Source organism: Rhipicephalus sanguineus, chromosome 4, assembly GCF_013339695.2.
Source record: "Rhipicephalus sanguineus isolate Rsan-2018 chromosome 4, BIME_Rsan_1.4, whole genome shotgun sequence".
Lineage (NCBI taxonomy): Eukaryota > Metazoa > Arthropoda > Arachnida > Ixodida > Ixodidae > Rhipicephalus > Rhipicephalus sanguineus.
Window position 1 is genome coordinate 16,113,866 of NC_051179.1, and position 23,455 is coordinate 16,137,320.

General features: G+C 43.0%; 1 protein-coding gene across 1 annotated transcript in view; it reads right to left on the reverse strand.

The window, feature by feature from the left end:
• The window catches only part of LOC119389482 (protein KIAA0100), a 66,016-nt gene that overhangs the window by 2,343 nt on the left and 40,218 nt on the right, over positions 1–23,455 (reverse strand). The window contains exons 33-46 of the mRNA XM_037656767.2: positions 22,891–23,037; positions 19,846–20,093; positions 15,850–16,059; positions 14,882–15,151; positions 11,462–11,654; positions 10,679–10,825; positions 9,561–9,854; positions 8,719–8,975; positions 7,821–7,938; positions 6,778–7,010; positions 3,897–3,993; positions 2,201–2,408; positions 1,459–1,586; positions 285–497 (exon numbers count right to left, since the gene is read on the reverse strand). Of these exons, the coding sequence (XP_037512695.1) occupies positions 285–497; positions 1,459–1,586; positions 2,201–2,408; positions 3,897–3,993; positions 6,778–7,010; positions 7,821–7,938; positions 8,719–8,975; positions 9,561–9,854; positions 10,679–10,825; positions 11,462–11,654; positions 14,882–15,151; positions 15,850–16,059; positions 19,846–20,093; positions 22,891–23,037 (2,763 nt within the window). The remainder of the gene's footprint in view (positions 1–284; positions 498–1,458; positions 1,587–2,200; positions 2,409–3,896; positions 3,994–6,777; positions 7,011–7,820; positions 7,939–8,718; positions 8,976–9,560; positions 9,855–10,678; positions 10,826–11,461; positions 11,655–14,881; positions 15,152–15,849; positions 16,060–19,845; positions 20,094–22,890; positions 23,038–23,455) is intronic.

Genomic DNA, 23,455 nt, shown 5'->3' on the forward strand with positions numbered 1-23,455 from the left:
CTCCTGCTACATTTCGCTGACAATGTAAGAAAACACAGGTGTCGTGATCTTGCACTACACGATGATGTCTTAGCGGTGTACACGAGTCCAGGATTCTACAACAGAATTAGTTTCTAACATGCCAGTTTAGGGAGTAAGTAAGCATTATGGCCAATGCATTTACAGATAATGCAAACACCTTTTGGTTCCATCCCCCACTCCAAGTCCAGTGTTTCATTTTCGCTTAAATGTCAAACTCTCTGCTTTATGAAGCCATTCATTAACTCTTCAACAGGCCCTCTCACCTGTGAGAGAAGCACCTTGCGTGCGGTGTTCTTGACCACCATGAGCAGGTCCAGCCAAGTGCAAGTGCGATTGTGCAACTCCAGTGTAGGAAGCACCAATGAGCAGTCGTGTAGATCCTCCAAGTTTTTCTCCTTCTCGCCCTTATAGCTCAGGCGTAGTGGCACTTCAGGAACCTTCACGTACACAAACGTCTGGTTCTTCTCAGCACGCTCCTGCATACCAGAGAATACCTCGTTTGGTGCTTTTCAGAGACCAAATCCTAAAGATAACTAAGCCAATTGTTACATTCAATTCCTGCCCCACAATTTTTAGCAACATTACTTTTGCCCATTCACACAGAAAAAAAAAAAGACCTGTGCAAACCAAGCAAGTTAGCATCAATGTGTTAATAGAATGAGTCAGGAATATATTTGTGCATGTGCGTTGGTGCAAGAAAAAATACATTAACACGGACAAAGGTGCTTTAATGCACGATTAGAGTAGTATTCCAATTTTATCAGTTGCAGCTATATTTAATGGAGACATCTGCTTGCTTTCTGAAATAATTCGTGGCAGCTGCACGTCTGCAATAACTTTTCTTACTTGTTTGATTAATTTTAAATCAGCGACGGGACTGAACACCTCTTTTTGAGCCTGAAAACGTGCTTTTACACTGTTTTATTTCCTGGTAGTTTCAACGCACTTACTTTTATTTGGAAGCTTTGCTGGAAAAATTTGCAAAGGCAGGTACAAAATTTAATGTGCATAATTTTATGTTTCATTTATAGCTATTCACGGCACATAGAAATTCTTTTAAGCACTCCAGAAGCAGCATTTTTAGATGCAGTCCTGTAACATCAATGCAGAAGTACCAACAAGTTTCCCAGAATAAGTAGCTTAACTAGTTACATAAATATTCTAATACATTGAGAAACGCCAAGAACACTGTGTTGGCAATGAGAGCTACTTTTGCAATACACTCAAACCTCAATATAACGAAGTTATTTTCGTGGCATATGTGACTTTGTTATAATGAGGTTTGCTTTAGTAGGTTACTTGATGTGCAGAATCAAAAAGCACTTAGCGTGATGCAGTGCTTGTCTTTGGTGCTTTTTATATTGGTCTTTAAATTTCTCAAATTTGGAACAGCAAGTTGTCAGGCAAAATAAAAGAGTTTGCACTTGTCACTTATACCTTCATTTTCTCAACGTCGTCTCGGCTGGATGATGCCAGACTAGGCTGCGACTTGCGACCTCTTCTTGTGTGGCTTGGCGGAGGAGGTGCAGGCTTTGGCTCCTCATCAAGGTGATCATCAGACTTGTCTGAAAAGGCAATGCAAGACATGCTGAGATTATAGGCTTTAATGACTATACTTCATGATACAAGGCATGAAACATGTCTTTGGATGTTATCTTTTTTGACTCAATACACAAGTGGCAACAGAAAAGTGCATATGAAAGTTAAAGTTATTATTTTTGCGCGACCTAATGAAAAGCAAGTGGGAAGAAGATGTATGACCAGCAGTGATTTGCCCCAAGCAGTGTCCATCTTTGTGCCTTTTCCCTTTTGCTAGGCTTGGCAAAAACAATTTACTCTGCTGCTTGCATTTCAATTATTTAGTATTTTACACGAAAAGGCACCCTTGGAGCTACTTAAAAAATTCTCTGGCCACAGTTTGCGCCAGTTAAAAATGCCCACAAAAGCACATTTGCAGCAGGTCTGCACTCTCATAGTAGAATTTAAAGGTGATAGAAACTGTAATCCTCCATGATGACAAGATGCAAGATCTGATGTGCCACTAGTTTTCCTAAGCAATCTCCTGATGACTAGACACTCTTTTAACCAGCTCATTACGCATGCAACGGTAAATCACTTCAAGCTCATACATATGCATGGATACCAAAATGCCCATTCCAGCGTGGGCTCAAGTGTGTACCTCCTGTGGCCCGTGATGAAAAGAAGAATCTCAGCATGCGGTGTGTGAAGGCATGAGTCAGCCCAATGGTAATGGGCACCAAGTTGACCTCGAGGTGCTCCTTGACTGAAATGCCCCCAACTGGTGCTCGCACTCGGCAAAAAATGCGCAAGGCCCGCTGACGTTCTAGTGGCACATGCGGTTGGAGCTCTGTTGGCTGCAGAACCTCCTGCACATACAGCGACGTAGGGAATGTTGCATCGCAATGATGGTGGCATTTTATGAAAGTATCTCTGTTTTCTGAATTAAACATTCGCTAATGTTCTTTTTCGAGTTGTTAAGTACTATAAGACCGGTACGTAAAGATAGGGTAAATTGGAGATCTTTGTGAACGGCTTTCGTACTGCAGTGGACATAAAATAGGCCAACAACGACGATGATGAATGTTCTTTTTCGTGCTGCTAAGTATGAAACCTGCAAAAACTTGGAAAATAAGGTGGGGTTTTTCTTCAGCACAGCATCGGTCTCCACCCAACAAATTGGTATGCTTAATGACAAACAAATTGAGCTTTGGAACAATTAGCATAGCAGGAGACTACAGGCAAGACATGAGTCATCCAACTACTTGTGCAGCAACATCTGCCAGCAAATGCTCACCCAAAGTTACTAGCAGAGAGAAATGTACTAGCTGTTGAGTTTTATAAGACTCCTACACTGAAATTGAGCACCAATATCTGAGAACACTGCCGGTGCAGCGCTTCATCCAACATGAGTACGATAAATAGCAGTAATATATACAGTAGTACTTTGCTGCGCCAATGTAGATCTGTGATTACAGATTCAATGTATAGTAATGGTTAGCCTCATTAAGCATCTAATTTCTGCTACTGTACTGTTGCCGTAACATCACAAATAGGAATAACTGTATAAATAATAAGGATAATTGGCCATACAAAATTTAATGGCACACACATCTTGAACATTCATTAGTATAAGTTATCAAACATTAAATAGTCATTTGTGAATGTAAATATTCAGCTTCTTAAATAAAGCAGCTCCTTAAATAACTTTAGACAGAGGTCAGAAAATAGCTGAACTACAAGGAACACTAAAAGAACCTCACTGTGCAGCCTGCGCTTTCTTCTCAAAGCCACGACAAATCGTACAAGAATTGATGTAGCCATTGTTCCCAGATTGGTACTATAATGATCGTGGTGCCACGTATTTCTCTACTAATATTACTATAATAGTATGGAGCTCTTGAGCACAGGCAAGCCTTTTTTTTTTTTGAACGGCACTATTGCTTTTGCATTGCATCAAACAGAACACAGGAAAGAACGTAACATTCAACATAGCTTTTCTCAGAGAATCTACCCCATTTTGCTTTCTTTGCCCTGAGATTGTGGAAGAAAATATTTTATAAAATTGCCTGACTGTTGTTCAACAGTGAAACAAATGCTCGTAGAATGCGGAAAAATACGACACGCACGCTCATAACAGTTGTTAAATAAACAAAACAATAGAGCACACATACATATGCTACCACTTGATTGTTTCTGTAAACTAAGCTCTTCGCAATTTGATTGTTTTTCCAGCTGTGCAGCTGTTGGTCTAAAAACTGCAAATAACAAGAATTGACCTCTGAGGGCAAAAAGAAAAAAAAAAGAACGAAGTACATACATTAAACAACTACTTTCATGTTTTCATTCCATCTTACCTTGTAAACTTGGTTGGGCAATAGATTTGTCACTTTTACGTTGCCCAGTTCAAGGAGATGTTCAACTGAGTCATTGGACTTGGTCACACGTGAATAACTGGTGGAGAAGTGCAATAAGCATTGTGAGGGTACGCCAGTATTTCACTTTCTTAAGAGCATGTATAAGGAAAAAGTACAGCGAAAAGATGAATACATTAAGTTTAACCCTTTTGAAAGTTAGGAATAACTAGTACTACTGCAAAAAGCTACATTTCTGCAAAGTATGATAGATGCAGCTCTGTTGTGACGTGAAATAAAACAGTGACGATGAAAAGTGAAACCTTTAAATTAGAGCTGTGCGAATAGCAAAATTTCGGGTGCGAAGCGAATTCGAATATTGAAGTATGAGTGCGAATCGAATATTTCTCGAATATTCCTTGAATATTTCTAGAATATTTGTCGAATACTTCGAAGCACAATTGCAGAAAAAAAAGGTTGGACACGATTCCTAAGCATATTCTTATGAGATAGCAACATGAAAGTGTTTCTTCTTGCTTGGTTGATGAGGCGCTGGTGGGGTGGTGTTTCATAGTTGTCTTATCAAGAATGAGGCAATGTAGAGGCCGAATTGTATTTATGTATGTACATGATTTGGTGCAACCAAAGTGTTGCCTACAACACTTTACACCTGATAGGCAAAGATGCCATTTCCTCAGCCTCTCCTCCTCTTTCAACTTCTGTGGAAGCCCAACTAATGTGGTGGACAAGGGTGTGCTCCCTTCAAGTCCGGAGTTCCAAATCTGCCTCGTAGACGTCGATATATAAGAATATCTCAAATTTTGGAAGCTAATAAGCTTCGGCGTCCGATTTTTCGGACTTCCTGCCCAAATTTCAGGTCCAAAACAGCATTAATAAAGCCTCCCAACTCTGCCACATCTCTCATCTCCCCAACTCTGCCACATCTCTCATCTCCATGTTGGAATCAGCATTTCCGTAGCGGAGCTTGAAAGGCAGCTTTGCCGCAATACGGGGGTGTCATGAGGTGAAGCATATTGAAAATCTAGGGACCACTTTCAATCGCACGTTGACTGTGCCTTGGCTAAGTTCGACCGTAACGGAGCTTGAAAGACCGTTTTGCCACAATACGGGGTTCTAATGAGGTGAAGCATATTGAAAATCGAGGGACGACTTCCAATGGGACGTTGACTGTCTCTTGACCATGGTCGACCGTAACGGAGTTCGAAAGGCAGCTTTGCCGCAATACGAGAGTGCAATGAGGTGAAGCACATTGAAAATCTGAAGGGGTCACTTTCAATCGGACGTTGACTGTATTCGTCTTTAGGAAGTTCGAATAGATCGAATAGTAAAATTCCAGTGCGAATCGAATCGAATAGCAAACACTATTAGAAAAATATTCGAAATTTCGAATTTCGCACACCCCTACTTTAAATGTTTACAGAGCTGTATGCAATTATCACACACTTATTGAAGACATAGAAAGTAAAAGCTTTCAAAAATCAATATACTGGTTCACATCTCTTGTTTTCCATAATTTAGCCCAAAAATGTAGTTCCTATAAGAACTGCAGTGTTCCTGTGATGGTTTTCTTGACTCACACCAAACAATACCTTCATGAGAAAGAAATTAGGAGCTACAAGCATGCTCACCTCTAACCTCTATTGTCAGAGAGCACAGATATGGCTTTAATGCTTGCTTGCTCACATTTTTATAGAATCCTGGATGTTATTTCACAGCAAACTTGAATGGGAAAGTAGTGGAAGCAAAACAGACAGTGACAAACTTAATTTATTTACAAAGATATCATAGAAACTCTATATGATGACTTGTCATTGGTAGCATGAACTATTGACATTGACAGGTGAACAAGGTGAGAGTTTTTCCAATGGCACAGTGTAAGAGAGCACACCACAACATGATGTTACTAATAAATAAATAAGGAATTTCAGACTAAAACAATTAGATAGATTGGATATCCACAAAGTTCCATCTTCCAATTAATTGCACATATAACATGAAGAAATGTGCCATTGAGATCAGTTGGAAAGCATGATACGTATTTCTTCTGAAGTGAAATACAACTCATACTAATCATAATGTAACCATTTAGAGTGCAAAACCAGCTACGACATGGTGTTTTCCGATGACTGCTCAGCCTCCCATAGAAATCAATGTGCATGCAAGCTGTTTATAGTGCAGCTGTGCAATATGAAAGAACACTTGTTGCTCCTGCTGTAAACTTCTGCAGACAAGCAACAAGGGCCATGGAGGAAGCACATGCAGACTAACAAACAAGAGCAGAAAAAAAGAGGAAGTAATACTTGAAACAGCATGCCTGCCATGATGGCAGCACACTGTATATAAGCCAAGCGGCCTAAAAGATTCTGTGGAATCATGGCAAAGCTGCACATTCACAGTGGTTACCAATAGGCTACCTGAAAATTTTCTCATGGCCTCGTAAACTGAGCTATGCACAGTGCTCAATATTTGCTTTGATTTTATATAGTACCACTTTTCAGCATTGTGCACTCTACACTGAATGCGCATGTGTTGTCGTTGTTACAGAAAGTAAGTACCTTCTTTCACATTCCTTTCGGTAACAGTTTGTCCACTTCACGAGAAAACTGTGTGTAAAAGCCAGTCTTTGGGCTTTAAACGTTCAATGTTAGCAATCTTCAAAGGATGCAAACATCTTAGTCGCATGCTCTGATTGAAAGCATGCAGCTGCTGCTCAGTTCACATGCACTGCATACATGTGCAGGCCACAAAAATTGTTGGTTATCATTTGGATACTTGCAACTCTGGCCGCATCATAATGAGCCACTTATGTTGCAAACAGCTCGCTGTATGCACTTTTAACTGAATAAGCTGAAGGCATACTCACAGAAAGTTTGAGAGTACAAGATCAGCAATTCCAAGTTGCCCATCGACATCAGTAAGGCGCCACCGAGCATGCTTGAAACAGACCTCGGCACGCCGCACCACTGTGACTTCCTGTCCTGGAGCGGCTGCCCGCTGCCGGCTTTTCAGTGCTGCCACCTGGGTCTCCCGGTAACAGCTCAACATGAGTGCCAACTCCTCGCTCGATGAGCTCAGCTGCTCTTTGCACTGTCGAATCTGTGCCATGAAGAAAACAGTACAATACAATTTATTGTGCTGTGTAGCTCAGCAAATGCATACGTGCATCATAGACTACATCAATTAGCAGCCCTCCTACGACACGTTGTAAACACACTTGTGCTAACCATAAGTCGAAACAATAACAATAAACTAACAAATTCTCTACAAGGCATCAAACTGGTTGCGTTAGCACTAAAAAATTAACAAAAAGTACACATTATGTGCTATATTTGGTTGGTCGAAATGCTACGCTTGTAAATCAGAGTTTCAATGTTCTATGGCAAGGTCTCCCATCAATGTCCTGTTAAACTATGTAATGAAATTTATGTTATCATTGGCATACAGTAGGTAATTATGAAAGAAAGAAGGTCTAGCCAAGGTAGTTGCTTCCTTTAGCACTACTGACCTACAGTGAAACTAAAATACACTGAATGCACACTTCACAATTCTTGCTTTGCCTTTCTTCCTTCTTGCATCTCTAAGGCTCAAAGATTTATTACAAGAATAATAAGACGCGTATATATATATCTATTACACAGTCAGAATATGGTGAGAAGTCATCCAACAAGGAATGTCAAGGGAACCTGTCTTTGCCAGGGCACAAATTCTCCTAGTTCACTATTGCTATCTTTCTTCAAATATTGTCACTGTGGTATTTTGAGCTTCACCATTGGTTACTACTGTTTTCATCCCACAATCTACCGCTGTTCAAGACTCTGATTAGTTACCCCAAATGTAACATCTTATGAGTGACGATAGCTCTTCTAAGAGAATGAATGCAAATGTCAAGTTTCTATCAGCACAAACCTCATCCTCTAAATGTGCCAGTTCAGTCTCTAGGGCTGTGCTCCCTGGGTCCTCATTCAGGCTCCTTTGTACTTGATAGGCTTCCCTTTCCAGTTGCTTATGCTCTGATAGTAGGGATCTGAAATAATGAAACAAAATACTTAGTGAGAAAGTTCTAACAGCACCGTCAAAAAGTCCTTCACCAGTTCCTGTTGGAAGCTTTTTATACATACTGGAAAGCACTATTCAGGGAGTGCTCTACGTTAGTGTATACTGCACAGAAACAAATGAAATGCTGCCAGGCAGTGATCCAAGAAGGCCACCTGCACCCTTTGCAGCAAATGCTCTCTCACACTGCTAGTGGCATGCACAAGTGACATTCTTCAATCCCCCACCTCCCACATTGGAGGCAAGAACATGTTGCACTTACGTTGTGAGTCATTCTCACTACTGCCTCCTCTTCTTTTTTCCCTCTTTCTTTCTTACTTTCCACCAGATCTTTTATGGTAATTGTGTGTGTTCTGCACTTCACAAGAATCTCCTTTTTCTCTTTGCAGTGCTTCTGGCAGTTGTGCACTACAGAAGGGTAATTAATGTGGTAGGTGAAAGCTGTGACAATAGCCTCCCTGGCGAAGAGACTGGCTGTTGAGAGAATGTGGGAGTATGACCTTTTTCCTTTTGTGGATGTTCAGCTATTCTTGAGCATCACATAGGCAAAGTTTTCTGCAAACACAATTGGCACCATACAAGCTTCGCATCAGGCTTGTTTCATTGCAAAGGTCAAAGCTGTGGCCCTCAACGGTAAATGTGTGCCCCTTCTACTGCTCCCTGAGTGCTTAATCCTTGCACTGCGTTTATTGTTTCCCAGATGCTGTTCAACAAAACCAATGTAGCTAGCTTTTCATAATCAGAGGCCTACCGAACTTGGTCCTGCAGTTGCAAGATAGGTGTCCGGTGGTCTTCGCCCGCGGAGAGCTGCAGGCGAAAGCGCATACGCTGCAGCCGCTCATTGGCCTCCCTTCTTCGTGGTTCCACATAAAGAAGCAGGTTGTTCACCAAGTCCAATACCATGGCATACTGCAGTGGGTTACTGCACACTTCCAAGTCATGGTGCGTCAATGTGAATGCGTCCACTGCCTGCTCCCGACCCCATGGCTCCTCGTCTTCTTCGTCTGGCTGTGTAGGAAATGTGAACGTATGCTCTAATTTGAGTTTTCATTCATGAAATTTTAGCACATCAATGTAAGGTTATGACCGAAGCCAGAGTAGAGACTGCAAATATGGGTAAGGAAATGGATAGATGTGAAAGTGCTGTCTTTCAAATGTAAGGATTCAGGGCTGCAAAGCAAGAGTGAATAGTCCAGGTTGCATCATGTGAATGGAAGAAGAGGAAGAATAGCATAGTCCCTGCATATTCCTGCAGATTAGGCTTCAGGTCCACAACTGCCCTTATTGGATACCAGCTTGGGGAAGTGCCGGCCAGTGAGAGTTTTTCTACTCCCCCAAACTGAATTCCCCGCACAATAAACTAATTTCTTTCAAAGACCATCGAGGATGCAACTACGTACTTATCCCAATCACAGCTAACAATATTTCTAAGTCAAGAGTGCATCACTAAAATTCACAATGGAATTCAGAATGGCAAGTTTAACAAAATCTTCATACATTTGATGAACTTTTTGTTTTTAAAGCTTTCAGCCACTGCACGCGCTTTAACTTAAACAAAATAAATCATGCTGAAGTCAATAATAGATGACTTACCAGGGGTGGAACCTCTTCCAATGCTTCTGGGTCAATGTTCTCACCATAACTGGCATAAAAAAACTGGCAGCCACAGCGCGAGATGATCCGCTGAAGTTGAAGTGGTGCTGTGTTGGGGTCCGAGGCCCCACCCACTGTGCTGCTGACTACACCTCCGACCCCCTGGCCACTGCCCACCAAGTCGGCGGGGGCCTCAATCACTGTCCACGAGCGTTCCTCTATGTTGTCGACTGTCAGCCAGACTACACCATCGTCGGAGGCACCGCGCTCCCCAGCGTCAACCGTGGCATAGTACTGAAGGGGAATTAAAGTACATAATGGGACGGATAGAATGGTTAGCTGGTACTGCATCTCTCACAATTAATTTAGAGTACAGGAAAAGCAACAGATGAAGGGAGTACATATCAAGCAACACAAGCGCTCCTGTTGTGTGGTAACTCCCTTTGTTGATCCTCTTCTCTGCGCTCTAAATTTGCCGCAAGAAATAAAACAAGAATAAACACTAGTAATTTCTTATGGTATTTAGCAAAGAGTTTATGGAATGCAGTAGCAGAAGCCATATCAGAAGAAACTATGAAGCCCCAATGCCTTCACAAATATTTCACAGCTGTTTCAGTCAAAATTAATGAATGCTATGTTTAAATGTTTGCACAATATTTCTGGATATCTTGGAGCTTACATATAACTTTAAAGTGCCACACAAATATTCAGCCTTTAGTACAACAAATAAACCTGAGCCAACAAAATTGACTGATTGACTTGGTAAATTTTACAAAATCTAAATACTAACATGCACCAACTTCACAGAGATGTCGAAGAGACGTGCAGTCTTTCTATCCCACAAAAACAGCAGCATTTTGATCTAATGATTCAGCAGGTCCAAGACAAAAGTAGTTCATGTCTTATAATACTAGTACTGCTATATTTTACTACGCTATGTCTGTACTACGCTACCGAATGCTAAAATACCTTTGGCTACAATGTGTCAGCTTCCTATGTGCTGCATCATGCAAAGCTGCATGCTACAAATGCTAAACAAGTTTTACCCTTTGTAGCTCATTTCATTCCCTGATCGCAGATTTCCAGAGTGGCTTCATGATGGGGAGCTGAGCACCCACCTGCATGCATTCGAGAGATCCCATCCAGGTAGTCTTGGAGACGAGTGTGTTCTCTTTCCACACAGGTGTGTGCACTCGCTGCAGGATCTCTGCCTTTGCTGCACTGACTATCACATAGCCAGATGTCTCACACCCACGCAGCATCACCTGAAAGCGCAAGACAGTTGCAAGCCTCAAAGATGACCTGTTAGGCTTCATTTATCGCTCGTGGCTACGCATGACCAGGAATAGGACTAGCTAACAAATATAGGATAGTCATAGTCGTGATAGCACAATGGAAGGGATGGAATGGATGCGTAGTAGCAACGAAACAAAGAAAATTCCAGCCAGTTCCAGGCCATGAAAACCATCGAACACCGAAGCTGTCTCTCCTTTTGTCAGGCATTACATTTTGCTTCCAAGTTTCAGCTAAGTCACAAAGGATTTCTTTGTTGTTTCTTAGTTAATCAGGTTTAGCCAAGCGGATTCCATGCGACGATACGCTCATTCACGGTTGTGCTGGAATGCTACGGTAGCGTTCCAGTTGGGTGAGTGGGCAAGTGGAATGGGCCGTAGCCCATTCCACTTACCCACTCACCCAAAACGCATATTACTATCATGGCTGCATAGGAACGCAAGCATCATCATCATCATCATCTTGGTTTATTGATTTCTTTATTCACTCCTCCCTCTGGTCACGTGACCTGCATGACGCTTACTAATACTACTACTACTACTACAAGAACTACTATAGTACAACAAATACGACAACAGTGACAGCAGACTATTGTTGCCCAGACTAACCTGGCTGTTGACCAGTTCGACGGACCAATTTTTATGAAGAACATCATCAGTCTGGCAGGCAGCAACGCCATGAAGCTGCTCTTCCTCGGCAACCCCCTCGACGTCTTCCGTGTACACTGTTTTAGGCCCTGATGATTCCAGCTGCTGAAGCATTGACACAGCTGGTGAAGTGCTCTTACGTGTTGGCCGGGGACTGCAGTGTGCATAGACAAACTGGCTTGGCTAAGATGGAAGACCTTTGCATTCTTTTAGCTGTACAATGCATGATGCCCTCTTGTTTCTAAATGAAGGCTAACAACAGCACATTAACTGACAGCTCCACAATGACACTTTCGTTGTCTACAATCTGCACAGACCTCTACAACCTGTAATATAAATAGCAATGTTTTAAAAATAGCAAGCGAAGGATTTAAAATGTTATGGTTTGATCGCCAAAGAAGAAATGCAGGTATGCAAAGCAGCAAATCAAGGGTCTACGGCAGCAAACCATCAAGTACAGGATCAGAAAATGGGGTGCAATATAAGCGTAACAATGAAGGAATATTTGTGGTGTTTGAACTTCAGTTACTAATTTTAGAAATACTACATTAAAGGGGCCCTGCAACACTTTTCCAAGTAATCATAGAATGGCATGAGATTATTGCCTCACAAATCGACTGCCACAAAAAATTTTAGAATCCATCAAGTACGAGTGGAGTTGCAGGGATTTATTTGTTGCATGCTTCAAGCGCTTTCTCTCTCCTTTAGTACTAGCGAGTGCACAGAAAGCTATGCAGGGAGGGGGACAACAAGGCAGCAAGATGTGTCCCTTCTTCAGTCATGACCTTGAACACTTTTTCTTTTTTTCTTCGAACGTGCAGCTTACTTTCAGTGTAATCGCGAGTGAGCACACGGGCACATGGCGGCCACGGTAAATGTGCAGCTCCTGATGCTCAAATCAGCCAATGGCCATTGACTTTTGGTTCATGGCGCAGTCATTTGGGTTTAGGGCATCATTTGTCGAGAGAAGAGGGAACAATTTCTGGCTGACTTTGAGAATTAATTGTAAATTACAGGCCGCATGCTGCGCTACAGTAGAACCCCGCTGATACGTTTTTGAAGGGACCGTAGGAAATAAACGTAAGAGACGGGAAACGTAAGAGCCGAAAAACAGGAAAAACGGCAAAATATTTAGTGGTACAGAATTTTATTTCAATTCTTACGAGCAGCACGAAAATTGGCGCGCTCAGCCGCGATCTAGTCGATGGATAGAAACGCGGAGCTTAGGATGGCCTCATCCACAGAAATGTAATCAACGTATGTGATTTTTTTAACACCAACAGCTGTAGGCATGAAAGAACTAAGCACACGCAATCACGACCGGCGCGGCGAGTCCGACCGCGAACCGCACGCACGACCGTTCGAGCTCCAACCAGCTCGAACTCCTCCCGCACTCCGACAAATAACGATGATGATGAGTCTACGCCAACGCGATGGCAGAAGTGAATGCCAATCTCGAAGGCCTTGCTTTTGCAAGCAATTACGTCATACACGTCATACAGAACAGCGCTTCGCGATAGGTGGCGAGACGCTGGAAGTTGTAAAGGAGTACGTCTACTTAGGACAGGTAGTAACCGCGGAGCCGAACCATGAGAGTGAAATAACTAGAAGAATAAGGATGGGATGGGGTTCATTTGGCAAGCATTATCAAATCATGAATGGTAATCTACCACTATCTCTCAAGAGGAAGGTATATAACAGCTGCATCTTACCGGTACTTACCTACGGAGCAGAAACCTGGAGACTTACAAAGAGGGTTCAACTTAAATTGAGGACGACGCAGCGAGCGATGGAAAGGAAAATGATAGGTGTAACCTTAAGAGACAGGAAGAGAGCAGAGTGGGTCAGGGAACAAACGGGGGTTAAGGACATCATAGTTGAAATTAAGAAGAAGAAATGGATGTGGGCCGGCCACGTAGCACGTCGGCAGGATAACCGGTGGTCATTAAGGGTAACTGACTGGATTCCAAGAGAGGGCAAACGCCTGAGGGGAAGGCAGAAAATTAGGTGGGTAGATGAGATTAAGAAGTTTGCAGGTATAACGTGGCAACAGAAAGCACAGGACCGGGTTGATTGGCGGAACATGGGAGAGGCCTTTGCCCTGCAGTGGGCGTAGACAGGCTGATGATGATGATGATGATGATGACGTCATACACGCCATGTTTGTGCAATACAAATCTCAAAGGCTATGCTTTTGTCAATAGTAAATGCCAATCTCGAAGGCCTTGCTTTCGCGAGCAGTTACGTCATAGACGCCATCTTTGCAATTTGAATCTCGAAGGCCATGCTTTTGTTTGCATCAGTTGAAAGATTCTGTTGCTTGCGCCTCTCATGCGGCTAATATTACGGTCAAACGAGGCCAAGCTGCGTGAAAATGCACCATGGCGGCTCTCTTTGGTAGTCACTCGGTCGGCTCCGAGCGCACTTCGCGACGTATCATACGGGAACGGTCCGACAGTTACGATGTAACAGCGGGGTTCCCAATACATTGTATCCTATGGGAGCTATGCCGGGACCGGCGGAAAACGACGTAACAGCCGGGAAAACGCAGCAGTGAGGAACGTAACAGCGGGGTTCTACATTATGTTTGGCTCGTGTGCTCTCAGGAGCCTTGACTACCGATCGGCAGCGTTTTCTGACCATGCTGAAAAAGTGTTGCAAGGCTCCTTTAAGTAGTACAAATACAGTAGACTCTCAATAAATGGAATTCTCTTATATGGAACTGCTGCTTAAATGGAACTGCCCCTAATATGATTGGTTTCATACTTGGCTTCTGCACCCCTGCTCCACTCTCAGTAAATGGAACTCCTGTTGAATGGAACACATTTTCCTGGTCCCTTCAGGTTTCGTTTAACGAGAGTCTACTGTAAATAGATATGTCAAGTTCCACTAAAGAGGCATCAAACAACTACTGAATATGTGACAGCTGCAAATGACGCTAAATATAAGGTTTAATGCACTGGAAGTTTAGCGTTGCAGGAGGTGCTAATATTATTTAGATGTCACTGTAAAATAACAAATAAGGCTTTACATGATGCATCCTATTGTCATTTTCCAGTGCTTGTACATAATAAACAAACAAGCTGTGACATTGTTTTATTCAGAGCTGTTTCACGAAGTTTGCAGAGTGATAATTTCGTAAACGATGTAAGCAGAAAAAGGGCATGCATAATTAAGCTAAGCATCACACACCAGGTGAGAAAACCAACAAAGTTTAGCAGCCTAAAATACAGTGGCATGCATTTATTGAAAATAACTTGGACCTAAGAAAATTTGAAGTATAATTAGCCTTTCCTGTCTTTTTAAATGCACACAAGTGCAGCCCAAACAATGTTGTGGAAGTCCCACATGAGGCCTTGCTAAGATGAAGACAAGCCTTGCCTGGGACGTAGTTCAGGTGAAGTCAGGGGCTGCCCATCAACGCGGAAGCCCCGGAGTGCTTCCGTAGAGAGATTGCGACGGAGCAGCTTGGCATAGACGTAGCTGTCAAACAGGCCAAATACCACGTCTCTGTTGTGCTTGGTCCAGGCACCCTTCAGGCCGTGCACAACTAGCAGGTGGACCGGTGTGTCTTCCTCCGGTGCGGTGGACACACTGCCCCGCACCTTGGTCTCCCGACCATAGGACACTCGGGCCACGCTTAGGAAGTACCTGAATGGGTCATTAAGAACTGGTATTCCATTTCATTTCCACTGCTGGTGCAAGGAAGGCTCAAACTTGTGCTCTGCCCCCTATTAAAACGCTGGGCTAACTTATGTTGAGGATATTAAAAACCAGACACAAGACATGTTTCACTTTAAGTAAACTACCACCAGCGAACAGCTAACTTGAACACCAATAGCAATGAGAAAACCTCACAAAGTCAAAGTAATGTCGTTATCACAAAAGTGCCGTTAAATTAGTTTTCAAGCAACATCATTACCGAATGAGTTACCACTCTACTAAGCTAAATATAGCATAGAAATGTGGTTTAGTGGCTAAACTTGAGAACGTGATGACCAATTAAAAAGCAGTGCTCCACGAATCGGAAAGGCATTAGTACTCACAAATGACCGACTATAGGCAACGCTGTTTACTAGTAATAGAACGAGGCTAGAGAAACATTTCAAACTGAATCAGCTTTCCCATTTCTTACAGCAGCGACCTTCTTCTTTTTCAGAAGTACCTGCATTATTTCAACTCCGCAGTTTGTTTACTCAAATACAGCTCTTTCTTCCTAACCAAGCTATGACCAAATGAAGGAGCACTTGTAGAGATTCCTGCAAATGTTTCCCGCTTAAAAGCCCAAAATAAAACAACTAATGAAGCAGATTCAAGACACAATTCACAAAACCATGTACAGAACTCACTTGCGCTGTGGAGGCAATGGAGAATGTGGCAGGGGTCTCTGGCCAGAGTCTCCATCTACAGGAGTCGAGCCACCAGAGAGTTCTGCCCCTGAATCTGCAGTGGCTGATGATGTCTCACTTGCTGCCGCTTCGGTGCTTGCGTTGTAGAGCCAAACTTCACTGTCGCCCAGCTCACAATTCATGTAGGACACAGACCAGTTGGCACGTGGCCTGCAGTCACAGTAATCCTCACAATTTCACCACATGGGTAACCCACATGATCCACTGCTGTCGATCATGCAAACACTACAATATACGAACCCCTGCTGACGATACTCACCTAGAAGCCCTTCCTTCACCACACCGTCCCCTCATAACCCCTCGATTAAAACAGATGCTATATTTCTGAAGAACTGCAGTGGTGCATCCATGAAGCGCAGTGACCACTTCTGTCAAGAGGCAACATTGCCACAGACCTTCTCAAGTCAAGGTGAAGTGTTGAATGAAGGAACATATTAGAATAAGGAGGTATGTCTCGGTCACTTGCCTGACATAGCAAGGACCGCTGCAGAAGGCAGACAACAAAAGGATTGAAGTGCTGAGAAAATGATTGGAACAGAACTACTGAACACTAACTGTGAAAAATCACACAAATTTACAGAGAATGATGAAAACCAACTGAAACAGGTGGAAGAATGGGTCCTTGTTAATTAACTTTCTAGCTTGGCTTGCATGCTCAATGAGAACATATGAAAATGCTGAAGGAACCTGCTTACTTATGCAAGCTTTGCCAATGTCCGGTGCACATCAAAAAATATGAAAGCACAATTCCATATTTTTCTCCATGCCCATCATTTCTGGCAACAAGTACACGAGAGGAGACAACACACAAGAAAAAAAAAAAGAACGAAGAGTGTAGCCACTGATGTTGGATAGCATAAGAACAATGAAAACAGAGCTGCTGACATCATGCCTGTCCTCATTGTTCGTTTCTTTTCTCATGTGTTCACTCCAATCATGTGCTGGCTGCAAAACGTGGAAAAAGCAATTGGCCCAAATTCATATCTTACATGCCCATCGTGTTTGTGCAAACAAAAACTTTTAGTGGGCTGTACAACCAGACACTGCATACGGTCAATTAAGGGGAGATGCTACTCGAAAAATGGCCTTTTTTGTGAAAATTGTCACTTTTGACATTTCACTTGTAAAATTATGTTTGGTCATTAAACTTTTATTTCGCCGAGTATCAAGGCTGAATTCAGATTAGAAATTGGTGAAAAATCTATTTTCATCAGGCAATGTCACTCTGGCCTCAGCCACAGCAGGTTCTGAGGCCACAGTGTATGGTAAGTTGATGTGGTAAAGGGGAAACATGAACCATGTGGCCAAGCACCATGGCACGGCACTCCGTAAACTGCCATTACCACCTCCCTGTGGAGATAAGTTGAAAGATGATGCAACACAAGAGCTGCAAAATATTTACAAAATTGCAATAACCACCCACATTAAATGTCCAGGAAATGTATCTTGCCATGCTAGCATCCTACTTTAATTTTAGCAACATGGCAGGAAGTCGCCAATTCTGTTCAGAAGGAGTGACTTCCTGGTGTAAGCACAGGCTAGCCAGAGCTCTTTGGGAGTGCTTACCAGATTACACTCTAATCTTGACCAACGAAGAGGTGTTGCCTGCACATCCATTATATAAGCACCTCACAGTTGAAAAGCTCTTGCTACAAGGAATGATGCAAGGTGTTGTGGACTTGCTCAACAGCAAGGTCTGGCTTCTGTGTCCAAAGACAACACTCCCATCATGTACAGCTGTGGAAGCTGCAACAATGGCTACCTAGTTCTTCAATAAGGGCTATTCAAACTTTGAGCACATCCTTCTAGAGCTTGATATACTGCCACCTGAAGAACTTGTCACCCTGGGCCACTCACATGACCAGAGGCGAATTAAAATAGTGTCTGTCTGCATGCAAAACAGCCAAGGCATGGGCTCATCACTGCCACATGGTGAAGAGTGCACCTCTATGGCTAACTTAAGGGCTGGGAAGGATTAACATATGGAGCCGAATGTTTTTAAGTGCGCTCGCTGTTTAGAGTGTGGATTGTTCTATGCTCTCAAAAAGTTTCATGCTAATCGCACTGTATATTGATGAATACACACGTTTATAACTTTTAAATGCATTTTTCTTAATTTCCATTCTGAGGCAATTCTGACATGTTGTGCACAAACTTTCATGCACTTAAAATAGTTCTATCATAACAAAATTTTGCACAAAGCTTCTTCAGCCACTCTAAGATACAGATATCTATATGAAGTTGCACTATACATTACATATTTTTGGTTTCATAACTTGATATGCTGATAGGAGAGATGTAAAATATACATTTGGTACCCTCGATTTTTTTTTAAAAAGGTAGCAAGTTAAGCAGACATTTGAGGTATTTTTCAGTACTGTACTGCTCATGTGCAGCAAAATGAGCTATCTTGAGATTCTGTGTGAAAATTTTTAATAAGCTAAAAAGTGTGCACAAAAAACCCAATATTTTGTTGTCAAAGTTGTAGTAACTCTGGAACTTTTACAGTTATCACAAAACTAATTACAGTTTTGAAATCAGCATCACAAACTCTACTATTACCTAAAATTTCAAAGTTCTAAATCAAGAAATAAAAAAAAATCGTTTTCGAGTAGCATCTCCCCTTAAATGTGGCTGACTAGAAGATCTTGCTTGCAAGAGCATGGAGGGAATGCTTGCTGACCAATGACTTCCAATACACTTAAGCTATGACAGTGAGTCGCACGCATGTAGTAGTGTATGCTAGAAGCAAGCAATTTAGGTATTTGCAAGCTTCTGGACATCCTTATCAGAAGAAAGCCCAAAATATTTTGTTAAGCCCCAAAGATTTTTCAAGTACAGAGCGCCTGTTGAACTTAAAATCTTATTTAAAGCTGGAATGGAGGCTGATTACAACGCCAGTTAGTCACTGATCACAGAAATGTCTATAAGTATTTTTTTGAAGTGCATGCTACAATGTGCTAAAATTATTACAATTCCAAAGGGAAAGCCATTGAAGTATGATAACACAATACAAAATTATCATATAGCCTTCCTTGGAATGAGCTTTAGAGTACAAGCTATACATCAAACAGAAGCAGCAAGTCATACCTTGGATTGTGAGACGGATAACTGCAATTGCAGAGGAGGCAGCACAAGAGAAAGAAAAGGGCACATGCCAAAGAGCAGTCACACATTGTAACACAGAAGACACACAAGTTTCTTTTATGCTACTGGCCACAGCATAAATGACGCATAAATCTGCAAACTTAATTTGCCAAAAAAGGAGACGAGCAAGCTTGAGCACTTGCTACTATGTATTTACCTCCTTTAACTTTGAGGTCGGGGGACCGGGAGCAAGGCATACATAAAAATGCCACTAAGGAAGGCAGCTGCTTCCTCGAAAAAGACAAGTCCTTTTGCCAGAACATTGGCTCCAGCAACATTTGCTGTCCAAGGATTCCTCACAACTTCAAGCCTCTATATTCTGCTGAACTTCTGAGTTATTGTAGCTGCTCACTCATTATTTCCTGCCATGATACAGTTAAAACTTTAACAGCTCAGTCGTACTTTGCCTTGTATCAGATTGGTAGATTCAAACAACCAGCATGTTTGGCTGATAAAGCTTTGAGTGGCAGGGAAGTTTTGACGAGATCACACTGCATTGCGTGCTTTTCTCTAGCATGCCTATAAGCCATTACGTACACAAAAACATACTGATGACCACTAAAAACCTTGCATAGCCAAAGTAAATGTATGCAATTACCCTCAAAAATTGGCCATGCAGGTTAAGAGTTTAAGAAGTGTAGCGAGATTAACACAGTTTGCCAGCACATGGATTTTGGCTTGTGCATGACACGTAAAACACACAACATGACCCGGTTTTTACAGCAGAAACAATGTGGTGCTAGCAACCATAGTCAGTAGAGAGTGAGAGACTGTAGATGAAGAGCTCACCTGTGTAGAAGACCATCACGCAGTGTGTCTAACACGAGGCTGTGCTCTGAACTGAGCTGGATGCGACCGGCCAGCAATTCGAAGCCATGCTGCCGGGCTAATGAAGTCCAGTAGCACACTTGGAACTTGTGCAAAGCAAGTGAGAGCTGTAGCTGACGTACGTGCCTCGTCAGCTGGCTCTTGCGTGGTTTTACATTGCCAAACAGTGCGCCTCGCCGTGTCAGCTTGGGCAGGCCACCCATGATGGCCTGTAAATGACAAAAAAAAAAGCACAAGCATCTGAAGTAAATACTAGTAAATGTTGTAAATGTTAACTCGCAGTTTTGCTTTTTCATGCTGACCAGGTTTCACTGGCTAAAGCTGTTTCAAATGCTATTGCTTGGCACAAGCAACACGAATTAGAACTTCTCTAAGCACCAGTGATTACACTGTAATGTATAACAACACACGTATAAGAGCCAACACGCTTCGTCCAAGGGGCACATACTCAACGACCTACAACTGCACTCACCACTATCCTTCTACATTACTTTGCTGGCCACAGGTATAGGCTTCCCAAGCAACGCTTAGCGGCGCTGCTGCTCTTGACAGGCAGCGCCATCTCTGGCAGAAAAAGAGAAACTGGGGCGTGATCAGCGAGCGTTTTCCCTTCTCTCCACCGCGTTGCCGCTCGCTTCCGTGCACGTGCAGAGCTCTCGCGGTGCACTTGCGGCGTCTCACAATGTACCGCGCGCAGTGCGGCTTCAAAAGGATCTTCAAGCTTGACTGGCGCTTCCGAAAAGCGAACTTGAAAAGGAGAAAGGCTCGTCAATCACCTTAACGGTGAAGAGCACACTATCGACGACAACGACGCCCGACGCTCAAAGCGAAATGCATTTCCCAAGTCGCGATTACACCGTGTAGGACGTATACCTCGTGGTAAGTCTCATTCTGTCATGTTAAAGATGAATAATGGTCCACGTGCACTCCGAAATGAAGCCGTGCACGCTATCGATGTTCTGCGGTGTGGACTACGAATCATATGATTGTTGTTTTGATATGGCATGCTTAACAGTAGCAGCCGTGTACTTTCGTGAATAAACGTTTGCGGCGTGCGAAAAAAAAGAAATTACACGGCCATGGCCCTGTTTCCTGAGAAGGTTAGAGTCAAGTCCTCCGTGCCGCTGGAGAATCACCCGCCGATTAAGACGCGAGGCAGCTAGCTGAGCTTTAACCACTGTGAAGCAAGATGAACTGCTCGCCTCGTTTTTTCGGCTCTCGCGTCATGCTTGCAGTCTCTTTTTATGATATCGACTTGACAGGGGTATAAAACTTGCTGCGCGAACGCGGCTACAAAATCGCACAAAGTCAGAAGGTTACTTCAAGTTTGCAATTGCAAAGCATGTATTAAGTGCCAGTTGTATTTAGCGGCTTAAATATATATCACACTAATAAAGTGACAAAAACAAAGCAAACCTGCAGAACGATGTCAAAGCTTGCTGAAAATGCACGGACGTCCGTTCCGGCGTGATAAAGCAGCCTTCCCGACGCGTGCATTGCAGGCGCCGAACTTCTGACAATGTGCCGAGTTCAGTTGAATTCAACCAACCGCGCAACGCTAACGGTATAGCGCGAGTGTGAACGTTCAACAACGACGGGTAGGTCTCACTAACACGGGGAATCAAAACACAAAGTTGCTTCACCTACAACCGTAACTGGACTTTCACAATGTGAGAAGACAGCGTGTAATCATTACTGTAGTCGCTGCGTGCATGCGCCGCGTTACTTACCGATTCAGGTAGTCGAAGCAACCGAAAGCGATGAACTCAGACAACCAAATAGAAGGCGAGAGACAGCGCTGTCAGCTATCCACGCTTGCCGCCTGTATTTCTCGTGCGACACGACCGGGAAACAATACAGTTTCACATGTAAATCGCGTGCCTTGGTGTTGTCTGCACTGTTGTGGCTGGCCACTAAACTGCAATACAATTCGGACCACGCATGCGCTTCCGCGCGGTCGCTTGTGCCATCGCGGAAATGCGCAGCTTCGCACAGCAAGCCTCTCGGTTCAACGTACCTAGCTGACGGCCCCCCAGTTCCCCGCACCGAGAGAAGAACGCGAGCGCACGTGCGCTACCGCTACCGTGAAAGGGGCTGAGTCGGCCGCGCGAAGGTTCAGAGCTTTCCGACAGAGCCGCAGCGCGGCTGTCGCGGCGCTGTCGTCGCGCCGCAAACTTGAGCTTGGGTTCCCTATACCCATTAAAGAGTTTAAACCTCTTATTTGATGATATGACTGCTGAAGTCTTCCCCATCATAACTATGTGACACTATGGTTTAGTGAAGCAGCGCTTGTCTGCAAATACACATCTGCTGCAAATGCTGACATTTTTTACTGCAGTGCTGACTTAGTTCTAGGAAAAGTGCAACAGCATTCTGACAAAGTAACGTTAAGCAGCCTCCTAACGAATTTGCATGGTCAAGAGCATCGTGTATCAGTTGCACTGGGCTACAGAGATAGAAAGAACATGGTGGACAGACTGGGCTTCACTACAGCTTGGGGATGTAATGTCAGTTATGCTAATCCTCCACGTTGCACTCAGTGCATAAAAGTGAACAATATAGGAGTCTTTATCTGATCCTGCCAATGCTTCTGTTCTGAATTGAAGAGCAGGTGGTAGTTCTCCCAGTGACTGTAGATGCTGTGTAAAGTAGCATGCATACTACTCGCACACCTGCAGGAGACCGAATTAACTACCAACGATGGACACATATTCATTACACGGAGAGAGACACTCAGGTGTACATATACAAGTTAAACATTAACGGCTCTTGGTTATGGTATTTTGACATTGTAATCATAGTACTAGTACTTGCCTACTAGCTGTATCAGCACTTCAATTCCATCAGTTTCTGAACTTTTTACTCTTGCTTGCAGCAGTGACAAGGCACAAAGACAGAGGTTAAAGTAACAGCACACCAGACAAACAAAAAAAAAACTTCTTTCCCAGTGATGGTCCTGCACTGACAGAAGCAATTATCTTGCCAATGATATGATAACTGACTTACCTTTAGTCCTTCCAGCCACTTCAGTGTTGAACTAAAGACTAGCAACGTTGGTATGGAATCTGCTGTTTCCAAGGCTACCGATTTTGTCTCCAGGGAAACTGAGAGGTTCAAGTTCTGAGATCGGAATGCCCGATAGCTGTCATGTTCCTGCAAAGTTGGAACAGGGATTCTGTCACCATGCCAGAGATTATTCAACACCAATGAATCTAATTGAGATGTCAAATTTCAACATTTAGAACCTGCATAACTTCTTGAATGTATTTTGGAAATTACTACAAATCTAGGTACAAGCTCATGAGCAGCTTCATTACTGCAATATTTAGCACTGTTTTTTCCTGCTTTTGGTATAGGGCACTTTTTGGTATTAACCCCCTTTGGTACCACTTGCAGTAAGTTGCTTTTAAACAAAGCTAGAGGCAAAGGTGCGCAAGAAACTAAGAATGCCAAAGCAAGATGTGCAGAAGTATAAATGGTAGCACTAGTTGGAAAATTAAAAAAAAATTCATTCTGTAGCTACAATAAAATCACCTGAAACTTGTATTAGTGGAACTGTAAACACAATTTA